At 44.9% G+C, this 25,090-nt stretch overlaps 1 protein-coding gene across 9 annotated transcripts in view; it reads right to left on the bottom strand.

Moving 5' to 3' along the window:
* Positions 1-10,522: 10,522 nt before the first annotated feature.
* Positions 10,523-25,090, bottom strand: part of SGPP2 (sphingosine-1-phosphate phosphatase 2) — a 175,326-nt gene continuing 160,758 nt past the window's right edge. For all 9 annotated transcript variants that reach the window (XM_027590575.2, XM_027590574.2, XM_027590573.2 and 6 more), the window contains one exon: positions 10,523-11,074. In XM_027590575.2, the coding sequence (XP_027446376.1) occupies positions 10,523-11,074 (552 nt within the window). The remainder of the gene's footprint in view (positions 11,075-25,090) is intronic.

Raw genomic sequence — 25,090 nt, 5'->3', positions numbered from 1 at the left:
GAAAAGCCCAGAGGAGCGCAGGATCAGAGCCTGGCTGATGAAACAGGAGAGTGGATTCGGAGGCCGGGCACACAAGTACGAGAGAATGGAAGATTTCCAGTTAGTGCTCACATTTGACATGCATTCAGCATTGGGAAACGGTATTTTTAGGAGACCGTTAGGAAGCAGTAACTGTCTAGCAGTTACAGCCTTTGAAGTCATTTTTTTTTTTTAAGATTTTATTTATTTGACAGAGCACAAGCCAGAGGGATCAGCAGGCAGAGGGAGAGGGAGAAGCAGGCTCCCCGCTGAGCAAGGAGTCGGATGTGGGACTTGATCCTAGGACCCCGAGGTCATGACCTGAGCCAAAGGCAGCTGCTTAACCCGACTGAGCCACCCAGGCGCCCCTGAAGTCATTTTAAAGTGGAAGAAAAATCTGTCACAAGTATTTGAAATATTTGAAGGTGTGGAGGTGTTTGCACTCCATGATATCCTGAGACTACGTGCAACACAGTCGTGTTCTGCCAGCCAAGTTAAACATGTTGATAGCAGTGCAGCGTGAACACTGGGAAACAGTGAAAAAATTATTTTTGCCCTAGGCCGTACATTTTACTGTAATCAATATTATAAAATCATGGTTTTAAATATTTAATTGAGCAACTAGGTTCTATCTTATTTTATAGGGAAGTATTGGATCTCCTCTGAAGCTAAGTTTCTGTCAATCTGCCTTGTCTTGCCTCCTAATTTACTTTTCTACTTTGATGTAGACTCCTCCAATAGATACCGATAGTGAAAAAAGCTAGGTCTAATGTCTGAGATAAGTTCTCAGTTACTGTTAAGATGACACGAAACACAAAATGTAAAACTTAAAGTGCCAGTAGAAATAGCTAACAAAGTGAGAATTATGTTTATGGAGCTTTGCTGAACCTGCTATGAAGAAACCCCACCCTGTTACTGCCTTGAATCAGGGCAGCAAGGTCCAACCTAGCAAGATCTGTGAACATTCAGACTGTCCTGTTCCTTCCCAATTCTGTTGTAGGCAGATCCTAATAGCATTTAAATGAAGTGAGATATGCTCACAAAAAAATATCAGAAGGTTTGTATTCAGCATACTTAAAGATATTTCCCCAAAGAAGATACACGAAGTAAGCATTTGAAAAGACGCTCAAGTCATTAGTCATCAGGGACATGCAAATAGAAACCACAATACAAATTGAAATGGCTACAGTTTGAGAGACTGGCTCATACCAAGTATTGGTGAGACCAGAACTGTGGGACCTCTGTGCTCTGCTGGTGGGAACAGAAGAAAGTGTTAATTTATAGTAGCTGCCACCCAAATGTTCATCAGCAGCTGAGTGGATAAATTCTCATACGTCTGTATGACGAGTATTTCTCAGCAATAAAAAGGAATGACCTACTGGGCGCCTGAGTGGCTGTCAGTTAAGCGTCTGACTCTTGATTTTAGCTCAGGTCATGATCTTAGGGTCGTGAGATCGAGCCCCATGTCAGGTTCCGTGCTGGGCGTGGAGCCTGCTTAAGATTCTCCTTCTCCCCTCTCCACCCCTGAAAAAAAAGGCGGGGACGAATGAATTACTGAAGAATATGAATGAATCCCAAAGCATGCTCAGCAAAAGAAACCGGACCCAAGACTACCTGTGATTCCACATACATGAAATTCTAGAAAAGATGCAGTTTGGTTGGCTAGAGCTCATGGAAGGCAAGGGACTGCAAAGGGTAAAGCGGAAGCTCTTGGGGATGATGGAAAGAATCTTTTCCCTAATAATTTTACACAACAGATCCATGCATAGGGTAAAAGCATGGATTTTAGAATTGGTATGTCTGCTCCAAGTGGCTTACTGGTCCACCTCTACTAAGCAGATACTCTCCCCAGTTTCAGGTTCACTGTGGTTCAAGTCCTGGTTCATGGGCCACGTGATCGCCGTTGTTGAAGTGAGTGGAGCCATTTGCTCTGTTAGCAGCCAGCCACCTGGGTGTTTTTTGGTTGGTCAGAAACTACTTGTAATAAAAAACCCACTGATACCTGATTGTAGATCCCAGCATGAAAGGGGAAAGATCAACTCCATCCATCATGGGGAAGTTTCTGCCCTCTGAAACAGGAAAGCGTAGGAAGAAAAACATCGGGTACATGAGAAGGAATGAACCTCCAGTTTAGGACTTGAGGCTCCACAGGCAGATCAGGTTACCCTTGTGCCGGCTGAGGCATTTGAACAGGAGCCAGGGCAGTCCATGGACACTGCCAAAACCTTTGTTGGAGAAGACACATACGTTTATAGGAAAAACTGGGAGCCCTAGTATTAAAAGGGAAATTAGATATAATTGATTTCTTGTTCTAGCTTACAGATAACTTCTACTGAAGCCTGATACTCCTGCATTGCTCTCTGGTTTACAAAGTATTTTCACATGTGATCTTGTTTCAACATTTAAATTTCTTTTAACAATCATAGGAGGTAGTCAGAAATAGGAATTCTCACTGATTTATGAGATAAGAACATTCAGCCCTCAGAGAGATTAATGATGTGCCCAAAAGTCCCATGGGTAATAAATGGGTTTGTGACAATGAGTGACAAGGATTCCATAGATTACTCAGTGTTTTGTGCCATTTACCTACTTTTCCAAAATGTTGAAATTTGAGTTTTCTTACATAAAAAATACTGAAAAACATAAGTTAAAAATCTTACCTACTTTAGAAAATTGTACAAAGTAAAACCTTCCCAAGCTAATCTACCCTTCTTCCCCCAATCTCCTACTAAAGTAACTAACCCCTGTTAATAATTTAGCTTGTGCTCTGGCATTTTTCTTAGTTTAGACTGTCAGCCACACATACACACACGCATACATGCTCACAGTTTTTGGGTTATACTCTACTTACTGATTTGCAACACATTTTGATTTCTATTTTACATAGTACATCTCATGATATTTCACTTAACATGTCCTATTTTTCTGGGTCAGTACCTATAGACGTGTAGCTCCTTTTAAATGAATGCAATACTGTATGGCTGTCCATAATTTGTTCAGCTTTTCCTCTGTTGACATTCTGTTGTTTCCAACTCTGCAATTACAGTGACCAATGCACTTCCATATGCCTCCCCCTAAAATAGCACTAGCATGGAGTCCATGAAAACCCAGGCCTACTGGCTGTGCAAACCTCCACATTTGGTGTTTGACAGACACATTCTGAGAGGCATGGGGCTACCTGGATAGTTCTTAGATGGGACTTCGGCACTCAAGCAGTGTCTTATCCCAGTAGGTTAGAGTCCTAGGTGTAGAGGATGCTCAGTTACTATTAGCTTTTAAACAGGAGTAGCCTAACTAGGAACCAGGTAGCCCAGCTGCCCCTCTTGCCCTCAGCAGTTAAGGAGCTTATTAGGTGGTAAAAGAGCACTGCTTACAATTTTGTGTCTCAGTCTTAGCTTCTGTTTGCGCTTGATGTTTTCTGTAAATATCACAAACCCCAATGCTTGGGTCCTGAGTTGGCTCTTTGGTCCATTTTATCCAAAATTGGCAGACAGGTGGCCTTAAAGGGACACAGGTGCCTTCAGTGAAATATGCCCTCTACACAACAGAAGCATTGGACACATCTGCTATTTTCCAGGTTGTGGCTTATTAAAAGGAGCTTGAATAACATTACTTAAAAAAAAAAAAAGGTAGAGGCTGGTATACATAATGAAATTCGATGCAGCCCTGCACCTCTGGGACAAGCTGCGAGCAGCTCCCTAAGGCCCCCGAGCAAAGTCAGCTCTAGGAAATCGGCCTCCTTGGATAAATAGGTGGAGGAACCAGACAGCCAATCCTTGACAAATAAGTGGGGCCACAAGAAGGGCAAAGCCGACCCAGAGTCCTTTTAGTTTCTACCACTAGTAAACAGAAGGGATGACTGGAGACATTGTAGCTCCACTGTGGGTTGAACAAGTATCTCCAGCAATGAGTGCAATGGAATTATGCCAAAGCCCGGTATGAACTCTCCCCCCCGCCACCTGTGTGACTGATGCAGCGTGGTAAGAATATGCTCAAGTTCTCCATTCAAGTTTTACACTCATCCATAAGGTTTGGCCTCGATCGTCTCTATTTAAGGAACAGGATGTGATTCTACATTAGAAAACATTTTGAACCACCCCCCCCCCCCCGCCCCTGTGGTAGGAGGCACTTGCAAGAGAACTGCTACAGTGTTCCAATTCTAGGACTTACCAGCCATACAGAGCAAATCTGTCCTTAAGACCAGAAAAGTGAAGATGTTGAGGAAAGGCACTTGTTTGATACCAAACCTGGTACCAAAAGAAATTTCCTGCATTCCACAAGTCACAACTTTTTGTCATGAGGCATGAAAATATGTCTAAAAAAAAAACAAACCTGCTTAGGGCTGGAAAGCAGTTGTAAAGGGTGCAAACGTGATAAACACCCACATGAATGCTGGATACATACAGAGTAGAAGACCAACCAGAGATGCACGGGAGTAGGCATTTCTCAGCAGTGGTAGGCAGAACATCTAAACAGGGAGAGTTTGGGCGGGCCCCCAAGGCAGAGGAAATAAGATCAGCCAGATGGAAAGGTACCCTGTGAACACACTGCACGGTAGGGAAGAGAGGGTCCCTGTAGGAGAGATGCCTTCGGGAAGTCACTGGACATAACCCCTGTCTGCAAAGACCCCTGAGTCTCGAGGTGAGTACCGGTCAGCCCGTGCACGTGAGGGCACCGTCTGTGACAGAGGAGACTGCCTCTAACCATCCACAGAAAACTGAAGGAACTGAAGGAACCATGCCTGGAGCTCACAGGCCAGCCAGAGCTAGAAAACCTCCGAAATCATAAGGCAATGGGGAGAAGTCCCGGAAAGATTTTGCCTCAGTAGTGGAGAAAACCAACTCTAGACTAAACACGGCTCTAGTTCTGCCTCATAAAGCTTAAAAACAAGACCCAAAGGAACTATTTGCAAGGAATGAACTGCATCCCAGAACAAAGCTTAAGAATATAGTATTACTAAATATCCGCCACCCAACAATGTAAAATTCACAGTATTTGGCATCCAATCAAAAATGACCAGGCAAGCCAAGAAGCTGGGAAATACAACCAATATTGTGGAAGGGGAAAAAAAAAAAAAATGAATCAGAAACTGACAGGGCAGAGATGATAAAATTGATAGGGAGGATATTATTGTAACTGTAGTCCATTTGTCCAAAATGCTAGAGGAAAGACGAACACGTTGATAGAAGATACAGATTTTCACCTAGAGACAAAACCTAGGAGATAAAGGAATAAAGTGAAAAAATAATACCAATACCTATGTAATAACGGCAGAATTGACTTCATGAAAAATTGACATTAAGCTATGGTTTCCCCCCCCACCACAAAAATAGCTTTCCAGCCAAGTATTCTTACCGGCACCTAATGAAGCTGGCTCACGAGGCCTGTTTAGTGTGCCCCGTGCATCCTTTGCGCCCCTCACAGCACCGCTCAGCAGGTTCCCATGTGACCGAGAGACACTGCAGACCCGGATCCCAGGAGGCCTCATCCCCTTCGGATAGCAGATGCAGACCCAGGGCCCGAAGGCAGCCACCGCTGGCCTCAGCCATTTGAGGCTAGCTTTGTCAAGAGGCACGGACAGTCTTTGAACACCTCCACTGGGGAAGAATCTGGCTCCTGATCCCAGCAAGGGGACCCCACTGTCATGGCAGGGAAGAGCAAGGCCAGCAGATGTGTTGAGTGTGGGCATGAAAGGAGCGTCGCAGCCGGAACTGCTAGCTGCATCCTTGCTTTTCTTGTTTGTTTTTGCATGCCATATAGACAGGCGTGGAAAAGGAAAAAGGATTTTTGGCTTCATAGAGCTCCCTTGTCTCATGTGGCTACAGTTTTAAGAATTTAACATTCTATTCATGGTCCACATTCAACTCTTATTCTTCATATGCATCCTGTAAATAGTCAAGTCTGTACTACAGGTGTGCCCCACTTTAAGAAAACAATGGACACATGGCGTACCCCAAGTAATCCATTGAAGAGCCTTATGTTTACAGAAATGAAGAATTGCCATATGATTAAAAATGCTATTTATAAACAGCAAACCCCTGGGTGTACTTAAAATTCAAGTTAAAAAGAAAAATCAAAACAGACAGCTTTTAGGAAAACATCTATCCGCTAAAACTAGATACATCTACGCCACTTGGTTCTGGTTAGCCTCTTATTAGAGAACTGGGGCTTCATTCCACAATAGTGAAGGGAGGGGGAGCGAGCACAAGTACAGGTCTCTCAAAGAGCCAGGTCAAATACTTTTATTTTATTTTTTTTCCAAATATTTTATTTATTTATTTGACAGAGAGAGACACAGCGAGAGAGGGAACACAAGCAGGGGGGAGTGGGAGAGGGAGAAGCAGGCTCCCCACCGAGCAGGGAGCCCGATGCAGGGCTCCATCCCAGGACCCTGGGACCATGACCTGAGCCGAAGGCAGACGCTTAACGACCGAGCCACCCAGGCGCCCAAAGTCAAATACTTTTAAATCAAGTTCCACTGGAGAAGTTCAGGGAACTGAACCAAGAGAAGAGGGAAAATGGGCACCAAGGACACAGAGAGAGGTCCTAGCAGCTGTCACCTCTGCTGAACACTGAACAAGAGACCCCGGGAATGAAGTTGTGCATGAGGGGCCAGGTTCCACGTGGTGGAAGGGGAAGGTGCCCACTGCGGACTGTTTAACGTTTGAATAGGGAATGATAGATGATGGAGGAGACTAGGAAATCCCCTCTGGGTGTCACCTCCTCTGGAATGGTCCCAGGTGGACGTAACAAAATGGACTAAGGGGCTTTCTCACCCTTCCTTCCTGTTCTTGTGATTGGGTTCTGCAGGGTCAAAGCCCCTTGCTCATCCTCTGTCCCAGCACTGTTTTCCCACACACAGTCGCCAACCTGGGTTTGGTTTGGATTCTCCTAAGAGCTGCAGGTGTTTGAGGGGAAGTATCTCTGGCAAGCTGTGCCTCCCCTTGGAGGATCATCTCCTACCTACTTCCCATCACATCCCTGTGCAAACCCCATCTGTTCCGTAAGCCTCGCTCATGGACTGCTTCTCCCCGGAGCCTTCCTTGAGTTGCTGCGGGCCTCAAGCAGGAATTAATCTCCGCTTCCTCTCCTCTCCTCCATTTCCCTGAGCCAGAGTCTCCTCTCTCCCGGGAGAACTCCACAGGGCAGATTAGGTCCCATCCAACGTCACATGTTCATGGTACCCAGCATAGCAGGTATTAAAAATACAAACAGGGTCCTAGCCGTGACCTTGCCAATGAGTGTCAGCTCTCTGTACCATTTCAAATAGCAAATTTGGAATGCTTAAATACAGAGCATAGCATTGTAACCCTGTGAATATGAAATAGGGTCATGTTCATTTGGCTCAGCAGTGGACTCATTCACGAAAACCTTTTAGTTACCTTAACCAGCAACACCAGTAACATTTACTTGACATACGGTAAGATGATTCTTTTTAGTATCAGGGAGTTAGAGGAGGTGCACGTACCACTTCCTGTTCAGCCCATCTATGGCGGCCGCGACGCTCACCAGCACCCGTACGCAACTGAATTAGGGACAGCAACAGAGAATTCGATAGCCTGCCCTTTCTTTTTGCCACCTCTTTTCAACTCAGGTCCAATGAACCCTGAAAGGTCTCAGCGCGGGGTGGGGGGTGGTTATCCAAGGGAGCACAACACTGGCCTTTGAAACATTTAATAAGGAGTCATAATCAAACACAAAATGATTTTATTTTAAAAAGAATAAATTTACATACAGTACATAAGCAAGACAGCTGGAAGCTTCCAAAATAGAAACCCGGAGCATATGGCCCTGAAACACCACATGCTTTGATTACACCCGGGAAGCATGAGTTGCCTACTTGGGGGGAGAAAAATCCCATGTTACAGTGCAACCTTCAGGCATGTTGTAGCGTGATTTCGGCCACCGCCATTTAAGGGTTTTTAGTTCAGGGTCCCTTCTGTGTTTCCTTCTGCATATTCTGTAGTGGTGCGGGTCTGAGCAAAACCAGCCTGCAGCGACAGCTGGTTGGAAGGGTGCCGCAGGAGGGCCTGGCCCAGAGTGGGAGGGGGCTGGGGGCAGGCACATGAGGAAGAGGGCATGTTCTGCTGGGCTCCCAGAGGCCCCAGTCGTCCTGAGGGCTTTGGGGTCATGGCTTCCAAATGCAGACCCCAGGTCCTAAGCTTATCTTGGATACATCATGGTGAGCTTGACTTTTTAAATTCTTAATCTCCACGTCTCCTGATGGAGAGGGGCTCTGGACCACAGCTGAGGCTACACCAGCAGGGGGCAGTCTCTCCCCAGAGAGAAAATCCAAATGTCTCCAAGGAGCCAGGAGGCCTGCTCCTGGAAGGGACAGGGGTGGGGTGCGCAAGACAGTGGGCCTGGGAGGATGTGAGAAGTGCCTGAGGAGGGCTGGTGAGCGAGAGTAGGAAGCTGGTAGTTACTTTTCCAATCCGTTTCTGCAGAGCAGTAGAGCTTAAAAACTAAAATGGTCTTCAATATACACTTTTTATTTTCCAGTTGCAAAATGAGACACTTCAAAAAAAAGTGACCAACTGTGACAAGCCCTTGGGTCATTCTTTAAGGTGCTATGGCTAATCGTCCTCCATCCAATCGTGTAAATACAGCCTTAAAAACATTAATACAGTTGATTGCTGTCCTGTTGTTGGGACTTAAAAGGACAGCATTAAAAATCACACACACACACACACACACACACACACACACACTTGAATGAATTGCCAACACCCACTGCCATGACAGTTACGGCCCCTCCTCTCAAAAGATACAAATGGAAAAACCCGGTCCTTTGCTAATTAGCTTCAGAAAAATCAACTAAAATTATTTTGCGTTAACTATTATCCAGTGCTGCGGGGACGTGCCTCATCTGCCACATGGGTGGGGCTGGCCCAGGGCAGGCGTGCCTGTAAGTTGGGGCTCCCCCCGCCTCCATCCTGCTGCCACAAATACTAGTCAGAGTTTGCTGTAAGAACAGTCAAATAAATGGCAAGTCCTTCTGATTCCTGCCTTCTAACTATGAACAATGTCAGAAGAGTTTGAAGGAAAGGCAGAATGGTTTCCTCAACATCGTTCCCAATAGACTGGAGCACTAAGCCAAATAGCAAAGGTCATCCTGACAGCAATATCAGGGGACATATTTGAAATCGGGACAAATGGGGTGTTCAGTTTTCACACTGGAGGCAGAGGGAAGAGCCTAACCCTGAAGTGTGTGCGTGGAAATGATGTGTTGGGATTCAAGTCATTGGGTTTGGTGGTTCGGGCACCGCACAGCACAAGACACTTCATAACTACGCATTTATGCTAACTTTCAGAAGATTGTTGATGCGTGTTCCTTATTCTTAAGAACTGAAGATTTGCCCTCAGAGGACGTGTCCCCCTGTCGTGGCCTTCCTATGCCTCACGAGGACACGCGCGGGCTTAAAGGCTGTGTTGTGTTTGGTCAGCTTGTCTTCCCAAGAGAGGCTGGTCCTGTTCTTGCATTAATTACCCTTAAAATTGCCAAGAGATAAGGGGGTGGGGGTGGAAAGGGAGTCCCTGATTCTATTTGGTGGGTGAGAAAATCGGTTTACAGAAAGTAACAGAAATGGAGGAGCAAGGCCCCGGAGGTCTGTTCCTTCCCTGTCAGGCCCCAGGGAGGACTCAGTTCATCTGTTCTGTTGGGCCACCCTTGCAGGCAGTTGACAGCACCTCCCCAGTTTGTACGGAAGCAAAAAACACCTAAATCTGGGCCGAGGGCTGGTCCCAAGTCACGGCGAAGCAGGAGAGAGCAGGACACACCGGGAAGCCCCGATGAAGAGAGGTGGGAGAAGCTAGTGGGTTTCACGGATCAGAAGAGTGTGGAAACGTGACCCGGAGTTCTGTAGAATGCACAGATGTGGACGAATGGACCCCCCAGAGAGCGGGACTGAGGAGGGAAACAGGCTCCCGTCCATGATCTCCTGGGTCGCCCGCGTCCCTTACTGCCCCATGGTGGGGTCCATGGTGCTCTTGCCACCCAAGTGGGCACAGTCTAGTGTGATCATAACACAAATGTCACCCTGTCCAAGGAAGGCAGTTCTACACGATGCCACCCCTTCTCCGGACCCAGGTTCCAAGTCTGGACATGAGGCCCTGTGGTGGGCGAGGTCACAACAGAAGAGAGACGCCTGACCTCCAGCCTCTCAGATCATGCCCGTCTCTTCCGGATCTCCCAAGCCAGGCCACCGTTCCTGCCAGTCCACGACTAGGTCCAAAGTCCGAATAGGGTGGGGACCCCTAAAGAACGGACTGTGGGTTTAGCCTGGCTTCCCCTGCAACCTGACGCTTACGGACTGATGTCCCTATGAGACAGTATTTCCTTCCACACAGCAGCAACACTGACCTCCGCTATCATCAGCAACACAGACATGTGGCTTAAGGATTTTTTTTTTTAAGAAAAATGTATTGTCAAAGCTTGCCCACCCCGCCCCATTCCTGTTTGGGCTCCCTTGTCCAGGGGGCTAGATTCCAACTCCTTTGAGGTTCAGGGCAACCCCAAAAACCTGTGCAGCATTGGCACAAAGGTCGTAGCACAGAGGCCCACGGACGTGTAGGTGACGAACTTGTAAGGCACTTCGATCTCTAGTCTCCGCCTGGCCTCCTTGTTCCTGGTGACCACCTTGAACCACGAGTACAGCACTTGCAGGGAGAGGTTTTGCACTAGCTGGCGCACTAGAAGGATCAACACGATGCCCACGGTAAACTTGGTCAGGCCCAAGACCAACATGTCGGTGGTGAGCGGCGGGATGTCCCGAACGACAGGGAGAGACTCGGTGGGCGCAGACGCGAGCTGGAAGAAGTGATTGACCCAGAACCCGAGGGTCACCCCCGCCCCTGCGGCCAGAATGGTGGTGGTGTCCGCCCTGGTTGGGCTGTAGCAGTCAGACGCGGGGTAGTTGTAACACAGGAAGAAGGACACCACGATGGCGCACACGGGGAGCAGGGGGCTGGCCGAGTCCAGGCGGTCGATAAGGGTCCAGGCGGGGTAGGTGAGGACGATGAAGACCGCAGTGACCAGGACGCCACCCAGCACGTCCTGCAGGAAGGAGAGAAAAGAAGGACGTAAGCCGGTGCGTGCCTCCCCGGGTATGGGCAGAATTGTGAGTCAAGTACGGCCGCTTTGACATTGAAAGTACGATTTTGGCATGGCTTTATTTGGCATTGCTTTAAAAGGTGTAAAGCTGCAAAGACACTTGAGAGCAGGAAAAACAGTCGTGCTATTCATGTGTATTTTCTAGTTTTCCTATCTCTCCTGTGGATTAAATATTCCGTGTTTTCTTAATGGGCAGCTCTAATCCCATTTTCCCCCATCTTCTATCATTTTGATTTAACATTAGGTAGCAAGTGTCATCATTTTGCAGGGGTGACGTCGTCCTTTCTTGGCAGGCCGGGGCTGCAGGGTGGCGGGGGGTGGGGGCTAGCTGCTGGGGGTGCCCCATGCACACCCCAGCTGCTGCTGTCCCTTCTAGGGTACATCTATTTGGGGTGGTTTGAGAAGACATTCTGGATGGGCTGGTGCCAGAGCTCCACCTGTCTTGGCTCCGTCTCCAGAGACGGAATTTCAAACCGCACGCAGACCATTTCAGTGAGTGGATGTACCATGCTTGTCTTCACTAATCCTTCTTTAAGACATTTTAGATTGTGGTCTTCTTTCTTTTGTTCCTCCCTTTCTCTTCCACACCGCCCCCCCCCCATCCCTCCAATCCTTCCTTAAATGCCTATTTAAAATATCTTTAATATCCTGGGGCGCCTGGGTGGCTCAGTCAGTTAAGCATCTGACTTTTGATTTTGGCTCAGATCACGATCTCCAGGTCATGAGATCAAGCCTTGTGCTGGACGTGGAGCCTTGCTTGAGATTCTCTCTCTCCCTCTGCCCCCTTCCTCCCTCCCTAAAAAAATAAAATAAAGATATATATCCTTAACTCCTTAATGTCATCCATTTTCTTCTTCCCTTAGTGTTCTCACTGCAAAATTCATCAGAAGGTGAAGTCTCACTGTAATTAATAGAGGAGTATATCAAGTCAGAGAATGAGGGGCTTGCTGAGGTTTTGCTACAAAGTTTCACATGGGTTATTTTGAAAGTTTACCATTGAAAAATTAAAATATTTCCCCCAGTGCATTGGAAAATCTGAAAAGCACCAAAAAAGCACTACATAGGCATGACAGAAAATCGGAAAACCAGGGGAAAGTATAAGAAATAAAAATAGATCCTTATTTTCACCACCTAGAGTCAACCCTGTCTGTGTTTTGGCATGTTGCCTTCCACTTTTTCTAGAATTCATCTTGGCTGAGAATTCTTGGAAAGAGATGTTCTTTCTTCTTCTGAACATAGTACCCTGTGTTTACTTAGCAGGCCTCCGGTATTCAGCTTTTACTGACGTCACCCTGCACTGTCCTGACTCTTCTCTAAGAAGTCTCTTTCTTGGTTTCCTCCTTTCGGGCTTCCTCCTCTTTCCTAAACACAGGCATTTCCACAGACCCTGTCTTCCGGCCGTGTGCATTTTCTCCCTCGGAGGGTTTGTGCGGCGCCATGGCTTCCTGTCTGTCCTCTCAGTGGGGCTCTCAAGTTTGGGTCTTCCTGTGTCTCTCTCACGTTAGCCCCACATTTAACTCGACACTGGACACTGTCACCCAGACATACGGACGGCCCCCCAAACCAACTTGTCTAAGAGAATAATGACCAACAACCAAAAAGAGACGTGAGTAAAGGAGAATGAGAAGTTTATAGACAAGGAAATAGGAATGCCTCTTAGACATACACAAACATATGGAAACTTACTCATAAGTGGAAATTAAACTAGGCTGAGGAGAAATGAGAAGTTACGTTCACCTAAAAGTCCGTACATGAATGTGGATAGCAGTTCTACTTATAATCCCCCCCAAACTGGAAACAACCCCAAAGTCATTCAGTGGGTGAAGGGGTAAACAAGGTGTGCTGCATTCATAGGAAGGAAAATTTCCCAGCTGTAAAAAAGCAACAAACTACTGAAGCATAGAGGAGCGTGGAGGAAATCTCCAGGAAATCATGCTGAACAGGAACAGCCGCTCTCCGAGGGTTACACACTGTCTGGCCCTATTTATATGACATTCTCTAAAAGATGGAACTGTAGTGACAGAGAACAGGTCAGTGATTGCCAGGGTCGAGGGGTGGGGGAGGGTACTTTGGGGGTGAATTTGTTCCATGTTATGTGCATGCTTACTCCAGTCTATACAGGTGTTAAAATCTGTAGAACCATACACCCCAAACGAAGTCAATTTTACTGTTTGCTATTAAAAATTACATTCCAAGCAAAAAAATTAAAAGCCGGGCACCTGGGTGGCTCAGCCGGTCGGGCGTCTGCCTTCGGCTCAGGTCATGATCCCAGGGTCCTGGGATCGAGCCCCGTGTCGGGCTCCCAACTCAGTGGGAAGCCTGCTTCTCCCAGTGCTCAGGCTCTCTCTCTCTTTGTATCTTTCTCTGACAAACAAATAAATAAAATCTTAAAAAAAATTTTTAAGTGAAATAATTCAGTCTCTCCTCTTCCCAACAGGATCTGCCTTCAATTTCCATATGAAGTGGGGATCCCAGGTGAGTCCAGCTGTGTTCTCCATGGGGTACTGGGCATATCTGGTGAACGCTGGGGTGGGGGGATGGCCCGCCAAAGTGTCACCTGCTGAGGACCGAGAGTACTTTGCGTGTTTTTAAGGAACACATGTTTTGAGGGAAGGAGGAGACCCAGGCACATGAACTCATTGAACTCAACACCCCAAACAAGCCTTTACTCTCAGTGGGGAAAGAAGATTCTACCACTCAGATGGTCTCCTGGCAGCCCCACATCCTATCTGAGTTCTGAAGAAGTCAGAGAGGACCAAAGAGTCATTTTGCCTCAATTTATAAGACTCAGAGCTGAAGAAGGCTGTTTTGGGATCCCTCTGGCAGAGGGCTCTCCAAAGGGCAGAATCCATCCGTCCTTGTACCTCCAGTCCCCAGTGCCCCAGGTGGGCACTGGATGATACCACCTGGCAGGAAGGACATGGTTCACGATGTCCCTTGAATCTGTCTCAGGCACGGACCTGCTGGGCGTGGGGGAGCCGCAGAGGAGATGCCGGTGACCGGCAGACAGCAGGGAAGGGGGCTGACGGGGTGGGGCCACGGTACTCTGAGCAACGCCCGCCTCTCCTAGACCCACCATGGGGCACTTACTGCCAGGATCAGGGAGCTGCTGAGCCCCGAAGCAGTGGGCAAGACCAAGGCGCCCAGGCTCACGGCCTGGCCAGAGAGCAAGGAATGTAGCCAAGCCATCCTGACACCACCCCGACAGCAAGGAGGCGCTAGGGCGCTCAGACCTGTTGATGAGCACCTGCCAGGCTCTTTGAAACTCCAGAAATACTTGGTGGGGGGCATTTCGGTTAGGGGTGGGGACAAAATGCAGTTTTGAGGGGGCGTGGGGTGAAGGTTTGGAGTGATCATGCAGGTGTCAGGGAAATTCACGTGTGATCCATATCGCTGCTGGGGGCACCCCTGTCTCCTTGGCGGCGGAAGCTCAGAGTCCTGCTGGCCGTACCTGACGGCTCCCTCCGCTCGCCGCCCATAACCCCCGTCACTATATTCCAGAGACTCCTGCTTGGCACAAAGCCCTGCTCCTGCTGTCACCACCCAGAGTTTGAACCTTCATTTCGCCTCTTGCCGGCCACTCTCCTGCCCCCAAACCTTCACTGACCAGTGTCCCGATGGCTGTTTCAATAGCAAATGTTTTCCGATTTTCCCGTGTGTTGCAGATTTCAGGGGACTGGAAGTGGGCCCAGGAGTCTGCATTTAACACCCGACCAAACCTGAGGTAGCAAGGCCCGGATAAAAACCCTGAGAAATACTAGCCTACAGACTGAGAGAGTCCAGCGTGATATGGGTTTGATTAGTCCATCATTCTAGGGTTTTCGCTCACTGCTTTCCCATTTGAACTTTTCCACTGCAGTCCGACAGAGCTGCTTGCTTTCCCCAAACATGCCCGGTACAATTCAATCCCCTAGGTTTGCATTCCTTTTATGTACCGTACACTTTAACCATCTCTATCAAGATCATATCGGTGCATCGAAGGCTTGGCTCAAAAGCTGTTTCCTTTCCCAAATACCTCGTGTATCACCGCAGTTGGAAATAACCTCTCCCTGAACTGAATGTGAAAGCCCTTGCTTAATATCCCTCGGAAAGCCCTTCCCTTCTCTGGCTTTTGCTGTGGTCATGTATCCGCATGCTTTTCCCCTGAGTTGATTACAAGACTCTGATCAGCAAGGGCACATTCTCTTGCATCTTGGCATTATCCTCAAGGCTTCTACAATAGAGATTCTCAGCAGATACTCAGTTCATAGCGATTAGGAGAATTCAATGCCTTTCTCTTAACCTGAATATCCATAATAGTTAATACCCATTGTTTCAATACATGAAAGAAACTTTGCTTGCCTTCCTTCCTTCCGTCTTTTTTGTAACTGCAGTTAGCAATTCCCAGACATCTGGTTGGAATGTTCTTCATAAGCTAATTCTGTTCCTCTCCAATGCATCAGGAGACTACACTTAGTCCACAGCCCTAGCATTTGAGGCAAAAATAATCTTAGCCAAACATGGCTGCTGGCATAGAGTTTGTTCCTTCTAGCCACATGGTTCGATTTTCTGCCACAAAAGGTGATATTGTAATAAAGACATTTAGGTATTTTTTTAAGGAAAATACTTGAACCACCTCAAATGAGCGTTCTAAATTTCTAGTAATAAAATGATCCTAAGCAGCTTCTAAAAATAAGGTCTCTAATGCTTGAAAATTCAAGAACAACTTTTTATATTACTTTTCTCAAGCTACTGAAACTACAGGAACTGACAAAAATCTCCATCTCAAAATTGCATCTGCTGTTTTGATTTGGGCGCATTCTTAAATGAGGAGGTGATTTCTTTGGAACCTCTACCATTCGGCACAGGACACGGGGCCAGAGAGAAAACAGTTCCCAGGTCTCTGGCGAGGCGAAGATGGGCCGTGGGCAGAGGTCAGGGCAGGGGGCACAGGGCAGAGGTGGGGAGCCAACAGCCAGCCCCGGGACAATGCTGTCCTGAGCAGGTAGATGTGACAGGCGGGGCAGAGAGGAGAGAGGGAAGGGCATGTGTGGTTTACAGGGAGATGTAAACGGCACAGGAGATCAGGAAAAGGGAATGGTGCCAAAAGCATGGTAAGGAAAGACCTGAGGACAAAAATGGCAGAAGAGATATTCCTTACTGCGGGGGGGAAAAAAAAGGCTTAAAACTCCTTTCCATGGTACATAATTAGACTGTGAAGTGTACAAAATATTCACCACCTTGACCCAATTATTCCACTCCTGAGAGCTTATTCTAATAAATAAATAAATAAGCTGTTCACAAAGACTTGTGTAGAGGGATGACTCTCGTTGGGTTAGTTCAATTCATACCAATTAAGTTCAAAAAGAAACAGGTGCTCCACAACAACAATCCAGAAACACAAACAAGCAAAAATAGCACAAGGAATGGGGCAGGCATCATAATAAGAAAGAATCTGGAAAGATATAAATTAGGCATACTATAATAAGATAAAAATATGTACTAATATAGCATGAACATTTTACATTTGAGAAGATACTTTTCTGGAGCCTCATTTTTTATGGTTTCAAAGTAACCAAAAGTGAGATAATATCAGGCAGAATACAAACTTTGCATAAAGGATGCTCCTAGTTTTATAGAAACACATACTTGCATGCATGGGTAAAATATCGCAAAGAAATCAACTAAAATGTTAAAAAGCAGTTTTTTTCTGTTTGCATATTACAGATGATGATTATCTTCTCCATGCTTTGCAGCAGTTTGTAAATTTTCTAGTCAACACCTGTTATTTTATTATAATAAAAATGTAATCCAGGTGAAGAAATCAGGATGTTAAAATCAGAATGTTTCAAAGTGATGAAAACAGAAATAATTAACTGATGCTTATAAAAATGCCAAAAAGGGAAACACCCCCAAGCATCTATATGATAGTCAACATACCATTCTTCCAGGATGTAACTACCATTTAAAAGAAAGGCACATAAGATCCATAGTCAGGGCTACCTGACCGAGCACATTGTTCAAAATATAATGAACCTCTAATTCCATTTACCATCCCGGGTTTAAACAAAACTTTTGAAATTATTTGGAAAAAAATCATTGCACGAGACTTAACATTTTCCAAAGTTAAAATGCAGAACGATGATTTTTGAACCTATTCCCATTTTCAGTTATAACACTTAGTACTTAGATAAAAGCTTGAGCTTTATTATGTCTCATTACAGAAAACAAAAATAAAGACAGGCAATCTGGAGCGTTCGGAAAAGAATGCTAACCAAGCTAGCCCAAGCATCAGGACAAACTTCAGCGAGTGCTCGTAGAAACACATAAAATAGTGTTTTTATTCTTAGCCAAACAGAAACACTCCTCCTGGTCAATATGTCAGCCACAGGCCCCCACCCTGAGAAGGGCCAGTGTTTGTGAATTCTGACCCTACATCCCGATCCCATGCGCAGCTTACTGCCACAAATTCACATTCCCTTTCCAAACATCTTCACTGAAGAATGCTATTGAGCAGACCAACACAACACAAGGTTAGCTAACTAGAAAGAAGGGGGGAGAAGAAACCCATTCATTCAATTGTTAGGAAAGAATGCATTCAGATCTTGGAACTATTTATGCCGAGAACTCTATGATTCTGGCATCTTCCCCTCAGCCAGGTCTCCCGCTGAGAATGTGAAGGGCCCTCTCTGCCCTTGGCTGCCTTCACAGAGCAGGCTGCAGCCAGGAGCAGAGGAAAAGCCAAGACCCACTTCTTTGTACGCACCCTGAATGCTCTCAATGCGAGCAGACCCTGACGTTAAAACAAACTGGAAAAAAAAAATCTAAACTCCTACAATTATTCTAGAAAATAACTTGTAGTTATCGATCAATGTTTCCTAGTTAACACACTCTGAATACTTACTCACTTCCATGCTGGCTCACAATTAGTTCAATTTCTGAGAATAATGCAGATGAGATTCAGTAGAAGCCAAATGGCAAGAGGGAGGCAATGCTGTTCATGAATATGAATATGAATGATTATGGAGAGAAACCTACATGTTATTTGATTAGCATATGTATAGAGGAGAAAGAGCGACTGCATAAATTCAAAAAATATTAATTTCCTATTGAAACACACCAACGCTCACAGGAATCAAGCAAAAGCAGGAAGATTTACCTTGCCACATGGTGTGAACGTAAGCGGTCGAACCTCCTGATATTTGTGGCTCTCTGAGTGGGCACTCTGTCGCTGATGCCCCTCCTTGCCACGACTGTCATCTAAAGCCACCTGATTTCCAAGCACAAATCTAGGACTAGGGATCACTAGGCATGGAAATTTATGGCCATAAAGAGAAAGCTTTGAAAAGGACTTTTTGAAAACTCATCAAGCTCAGGAGTAACTACATGAGGTAGAAGAAAGTATGCCACCTTTCACCTTCTGCAATTTTAAAATAAATGCTCACTTTCTAAGTGAGCACATTTAAACCTTCATTAGAATTACATTGAGGGCGCCTGGGTGGCTCAGTCGTTAAGCGTCTGCCTTCGGCTCGGGTCATGATCCCAGGGTCCTGGGATCGAGTCCCACACCGGGCTCCCTGCTCAGCAGGAAGCCTGCTTCTCCCTCTGCCAGTCCCCCTGCTTGTGTTCCTGCTCTTGCTGTGTCTCTCTCTGTCAAATAAATAAAATAAAATCTTTAAAAAAAAAAAAAAGAATTACATTGAACTTTTGTAACAGAAAATGGTTTTCTGTAAGTGTGTTAAGAAATATGACATAAAACTCGGACATGAGGCAAAAAATACCTCATTTCCATGTCATATGGGGGAAAAGGCCACCCAAGCATGACAGAAGGGATAGTACTCTCTTCACTGTTTACTACTGATTAGACAGAGGTCTCAGACTTCATAACGGGACAGGCGAGTTGATGGATTTTTCTTTGGTAGAGATGCAAACAATTTCTGTCCAGTGGAAATGATAACCCCAAACTGATTACAGTTTGTTGCCCTATAGGACAGTAACCAATTTTGTATAACCCCGCAGTCTCAAAGTAAGATTTCTTTATTAAATTATCTATAAATATTTAGTTCTATTAACTAGGCTATTCTATTAATGAAGGCTATTTCCTTCATTAATTAATCGGTTGAATAAAATCTCTGACACATTTTTTGTTTGGCCAAGAGTTAGGATTTTACCATTTAAAATGATACCCTAGCAAGTAAATAATTATTTCAAGGTTTGTTCATTTGACTAATTATCTTGGATGATTGAATATGTATATTCTATATAACGACCACCACTGTTACCTTGTTTTACTGTGTATATCTCTTTAAATGGCACTGCTTTGCTAAACAAGTAAAAAAGGCAGGTGTTATGTTTCTTACTGTGATGGTATAAGATACTACTGCATGCTTTTTACAATATCAGTATTAGCTAAATAGATACTTAGGTATATATTTCTAAACTTTAGTCCATATGCGGCATGATTTAGGAAACAATCACTTGCTTGTCTTGGCTTCACAGAATCTAACAAGTCCGAACAGCAGATCTTCACAAAGCAGACAAAATTCCCCCACCCATAATTTGCATTAATATGCACAGCTCTAACCATAATGAATCACAAGGCTTGGCAGGTCAACGGGATTATGATAGGAGATCAAACAAGCTTTGAGACAGGTTAGAACATCATTTTTGACAACTGCTAAGCAGCCTGTTAGAATGACAAGTATAGGGGAGGGCAATCTGCTAGAAAACACAAAAGACACTGTCAAACATTTAAGGGATGTTTCTCCAATCTGGGTGGGCAGAGGGGCCTCTGAGCAACAAGAGAACAGAAGAAAGTCATGTTCAATGTAATGTAATTGAACAGGTCCGTGCAGGTTGAAATTTAATTGGCACTGTCCCCATATTTGCTGGGATATTGTAGGTAGGCCGTTTCGGTGCCTTTTCAAATTGTATCTTGCTTCGAATCTGCTGGGAGGCTTCTTAAAAGGCACGTTCTGATTCAGTGGGTCTGGGTGGGGCCCGAGAGTCTGCATTTCTAACCAGCTCCCAGGGGATGCTGAGGCTGCTGGTCAGGGGACAATCTCACCTTGCTAAACCCCTGAGGCCGACGCGGGCTTTTCATAGTGAATATGGCAGGTCATGGCTGCTGGAGGGCTTCTTTGAAACATACACAAAAGACTAAAACTTCTGGATTATAGGAGTACCATACTTGAAAGTGGTAGTACAGCTTTTGAAAGTCCAAGGTCATACTCTGATGTAGAAACTCTTGTGTACAAAGAGGTACAAGAGAAAGATCTGAGAATTCTTTGTTGGCCTAGTAACAGGGGTGCTCCCATTTAGAGGAAAAGAAAATCTGTCCCAGCCCTTCGTCACTGACCTTAGGAAATGTTAGCTTGAACCCTCGAGTCCTGGCTCCCTGTGCAAACACAGAACTTCTGGAGGGCATAGTGGGCAGCCCTTGCATCACAGTAGGAACTAGAGATTAGGAGACGGGGAAAATACCCGTCCTGCTTTGCGGACTGTCCTAGTGATGTCGGATATGGCTCTGCGGTGTCCATGATGAGGCTGGACGATCCCAACTACAGGATTTTCACTTCCTTGTCACTAAGTGGGTGCCAAGTGAGAAGGCGGCAAAGCCATGCAATTTTATTACAAGCGAGAGCCAGGATACAATGAGGCACAAGATTGTGGTACATGGGCGACCCTTTGTTTTCACAAGCGCGGGTAGAGCTTGGGGTATGGTGTGGAAAGCAACCTGTGCCATCAATCTATGCACATGAAATAATTTTATGGAGGTTTCCAGGTTTTTTGTTTGTTTGTTTTTTTAAGAATCAAGTCAATTGCCGCACTTACAGGAAGACTTGTGTGCATTAAAAATATGATACATGAAGTACTTACTTCCTCTCCCAAGTGAGCATGTTTTAAGAAACATTCCCACAGACATATATAAACACAGACCTCAGTGGTGTTTCGAGATCAAAATTAAATTCTGGGGCTTATGGTGATTTTCGGAGGACAGGATGCAAGGCAGCTCCTTGACCCCCCTTTATCTGTCCGCTGTGCCCCAGTTGGGTCCGTCAGAACAGCAGCAGGACAGGCTTGGGTAATAAGACCAATTCTCAGGCAGTTTTACGGCTGCAATGGATAAACAGTTCCTTTGCCCTTTGTGGCTGGAGAAACACTGCTGTTGCTTCCTGCAAGCATCATGCTCCAGCCCAACTCAACTCTTCGAGGTGGACTTCTCATTTTGAAACAGCACCACAGAGAAAGGATGGATGGATAGTAATTCTGTTGAGAACTTGCTTCCCTTTTTCAATCAGGTTTGGGAGGTAGGATTACAGCAACTAAGAGGAATTTTGCTAATCAATGGTTTGCCAATTTGATTGATTCTCAAAGCCCTTTGAAACTCATGTATTTGTGTAATTGCCAAAATCCATATTGTGTTGTTTCTAAAAAAAAAAAGGACAGTGCAGGGGAATACTAAGAAATGCAAGTACCCAGTCAAAGAGGAGTTATTGTTCATGACAGTCAAGTCTCAAATCTTCCTTGTAGGAAATCCTCATGTAAATAATAATAGAGCTCAAATATTTATTGATTCATCCATTCAATAGCCATCATGTTCATTTATTTTCAACTGGCTATTACATAACAAGAAATATAGGAGGATAGAGGAGGAGGAAGATGCAGTCTTTGTCCACTAAACAAAAATAGTTTTATAGTTTTTTGTCAAAAACAAGTCAGGCTCACTATTACAAGTGCATTGCCGAGGCCTCTGTCCGTAACCACCCCGACACACACAATTTCACAACTAATGGCACCATACTCTATAAGCTGTTCCATAGAGTTCCAAAGCCTTTTTTCATTGACAATATGTCATCCATATCTTTTCATGATTACAGAACTGTATTACTTTAATGGCTATAGAACATTCCACTCTATGGAAATACTACACTTTACTTAACTAGATCTGATTGATGGACATTTAGTATATTCACATTGTTTGCTCTTAAATGCATTAATAACATCCTGGAGGGGTAGTACAGAATGGTAATTAAAAGCATGAATTCTGACGTCAGACTGCTTGATTTTCAATCTCAGTCCAATCTCTTACCAGCTATAGAACCCTGGTCAGGTTACTTGACCTCTCTATGCTTCCTCTGTAAGCCTGGGATAACAATAGCACCTCTCTTGTAGAGTTGCTATGAGGTAGTCAACTGCCCTATGCGGTAGTTAATGCATGCAAAGCACTTAGAATGGTGCCCAGCAGATCACAAGTACTTTATAAATGTTTGCTGGGGCACCTAGGTGGATCAGTTGTTAAGCGTCTGCCTTCGGCTCAGGTCATGATCCCAGGGTCCTGGGACTGAGCCCCGCATCAGGCTCCCTGCTCTGCGGGGAGCCTGCTTCTCCCTCTCCCACTGCCCCTGCTTGTGTTCCCTCTCTCGCTGTGTCTCTCTGTGTCAAATAAATAAATAAAATCTTTAAAAAAAATAAAAAAAAAAACGTTTGCTGTTATTTTCACTTTTACACTTGTGAAATTATATGCTTTAGAGCAAACTCCTAGAATTGGGCTAGAAGCCCAGAAGACTAAGAATGTACACTTCAGACATCCATATATTCTGCAAAATGTCCTCCAAAAAGCCTAATCTGATGGATTATCCATATCTCTAAAAATAGTCATCCTTGCTTGGTAGATATGAGATCTGGAGTTATCTGACCAAGCTGGTTACACTGACTTAGTGCACACTGTGGGCAAGTGGAAATGGCAAGAGTCCAGTTCAGGGACACTGAAGGAAAGGACACAAAGAATTCTATACCTAGCAAAAGTATCCTGCAAAAAACAAAGTGAAACAAAGCCATTTCCAAAAGAAACAAAACCTGAGAGAATTCATCACCCGCATAAACATGCTAAAAGAAACACTAAATAGACAATTTAAGCAGAAAGAATGAGATGCCACATGGACGAACAGAACTGCAGGAAGGAATGAAGAACAAAAGAAAGAATAAATACATGGACGAACCTAAATATACGTTCACTATAAAACCATAAAAATAAGTTCTTGTGGGCTTTAAATATATGTAGAATTGAATTTCATTTAATGACTCACTCCTCCCAGGGAGTGGTAAAGGTGCTAGTTTGCATTTGACTCTCATAAATCAAGGATGCATGTTGTAATCTCTTGGGTAACCACTAAAAGAACTGTAAAGATTTTCTAACAAGCCCACAGAGGATCAAAACCAGGAGAGTTACAATACTTGACCAAAGTTGGAGGACTTTTACCACCTGACATCAAGACTTATTACAAAGCCACAGTAAAGAAGGAGGTGGTATTGGCATGAAGACAAACTGACACAAGAGAGTAGGGTGTATATATATATGGGGAGTGTCAACAGTCATTTGATTTATGACAAAACTGCTGCTTTAGTAAATGGAGAAAGGACAATCCTTACAAATAGCGCTGAGCATATTGGGTATTCCTACAGAACACAGATGGATCAAAAATCAATTCCAAGTAGACTGGATCTAAATAAGAAAAGCAAAATAAAAATCTTCTCAAGAGAATATCTTTAAGACCGTGTGATGGGCAAAAGTATCTTAAACAGGACACAAAAAGTTGTAAACATAGTTTGATCATTGGGCTATGTTAAAATTAAGAACTTCTCTTTACCTAAAATTACCACTAATAGAGCAAAAAGGCAAGCCACAGGATGGGAAAAGAAATTTGCAATACTGTACATATATCCAACTAGTGACTCACCAATAGAGACAAGCAACACAGCAAAAAAAAAAAAAAAAAAAAAAGTCAAAAGACAAATAGGCACCCCACAAAGGAGGATATATAAATGGCCAATAAACATATGAAAAGGGGCTGTCATTATTCATCAGAGAAATCAAAATAAAGGCACAATGAACTACTATTACACACCCCCTCACACTACTACAATGAAAATGGCTGACGTTAGGACGGTGGGCAGAGATGCAGGGAACTGGAAATCTCATATACCACCGATAGGAGTGGAAATTGGCATAATTCTTCAGAAGACACAACAGTGTATCCTAAAGCTGAGTCTACCTTATGACCTAGCAATTTTACTTCTACATTTATACTCAATAGCTAAACGTACGTACTCGCTCTAAAAGCCATGTCAAAGGAAGTTCAGAATAGCATCATTTACAATAGCCTCAAGCTGGAAACAATCCAAAATATCCATCGGTAACAGAAGGGATAAAGTGTGATATGGTCGTACATTCTAATACTATCCAGCAATGAACATTAATGAACTAAAGCTACATACAACAACATGGGTAAATATCACAAAGAAAATAGTAAGTGAAAGGAGCCCAAGACAGAAGAATGCCTAGTGTATAATTCCATCCTTAGTTCCACTAAGGGATGGGGTCAGAGATCTGCGGAGGGGGTACTTGGAAGGGGTGTGGTGTAGAGGACATGGGGGGCACTTCTGAGGTACCGGTAATGCTCTATGTACCGTGACCTGGATGGTGGTTACCTGGGGGGTGCTTACTTATCTCTCCCTCTCTTCTAGGTACCACGTACACACCTATATCCAGGCACCAGGTTCTCCATGAAATTCTCAAGTCTGTTAGGAACTACAGAACCTTCTTCCTCATCCCTGGCTGCATCATTATCCTATTTATTAAAAGAAACGTGTGAGGTACTGAGTGGCCTGTCTTTGGACACCCTTCCTTCTCTCCTAAGAACTGGGCCCTCAGGGAGCCTCAGCTTCATGCTGTTGATGCCCGCTCCACGGTCCCTTCTCCCACAGCAAGACAACTGCCACATTCGACTCTGGGAGTTCGAGAAGCTCGAAACAGAGTAGCCAAACTCACACGCTATTTACTGTGGCAGTGACACTTCTAGTCCATTGTTCACGAGTTTATTCTTTCAGGCAGAAGAAAATAATGTTGAACACAGATCAGATGATGTGAGCTAGCCTCCTCCTATGGTGAATGCAGTATTCAGACTAACAGATGAATCT

This window comes from Zalophus californianus, chromosome 3 (genome assembly GCF_009762305.2).
Source record: "Zalophus californianus isolate mZalCal1 chromosome 3, mZalCal1.pri.v2, whole genome shotgun sequence".
Taxonomy (NCBI): Eukaryota; Metazoa; Chordata; class Mammalia; order Carnivora; family Otariidae; genus Zalophus; species Zalophus californianus.
The sequence above is the reverse complement of the archived record's forward strand: the minus strand, read 5'-3'. Positions and strand labels throughout refer to the sequence as shown.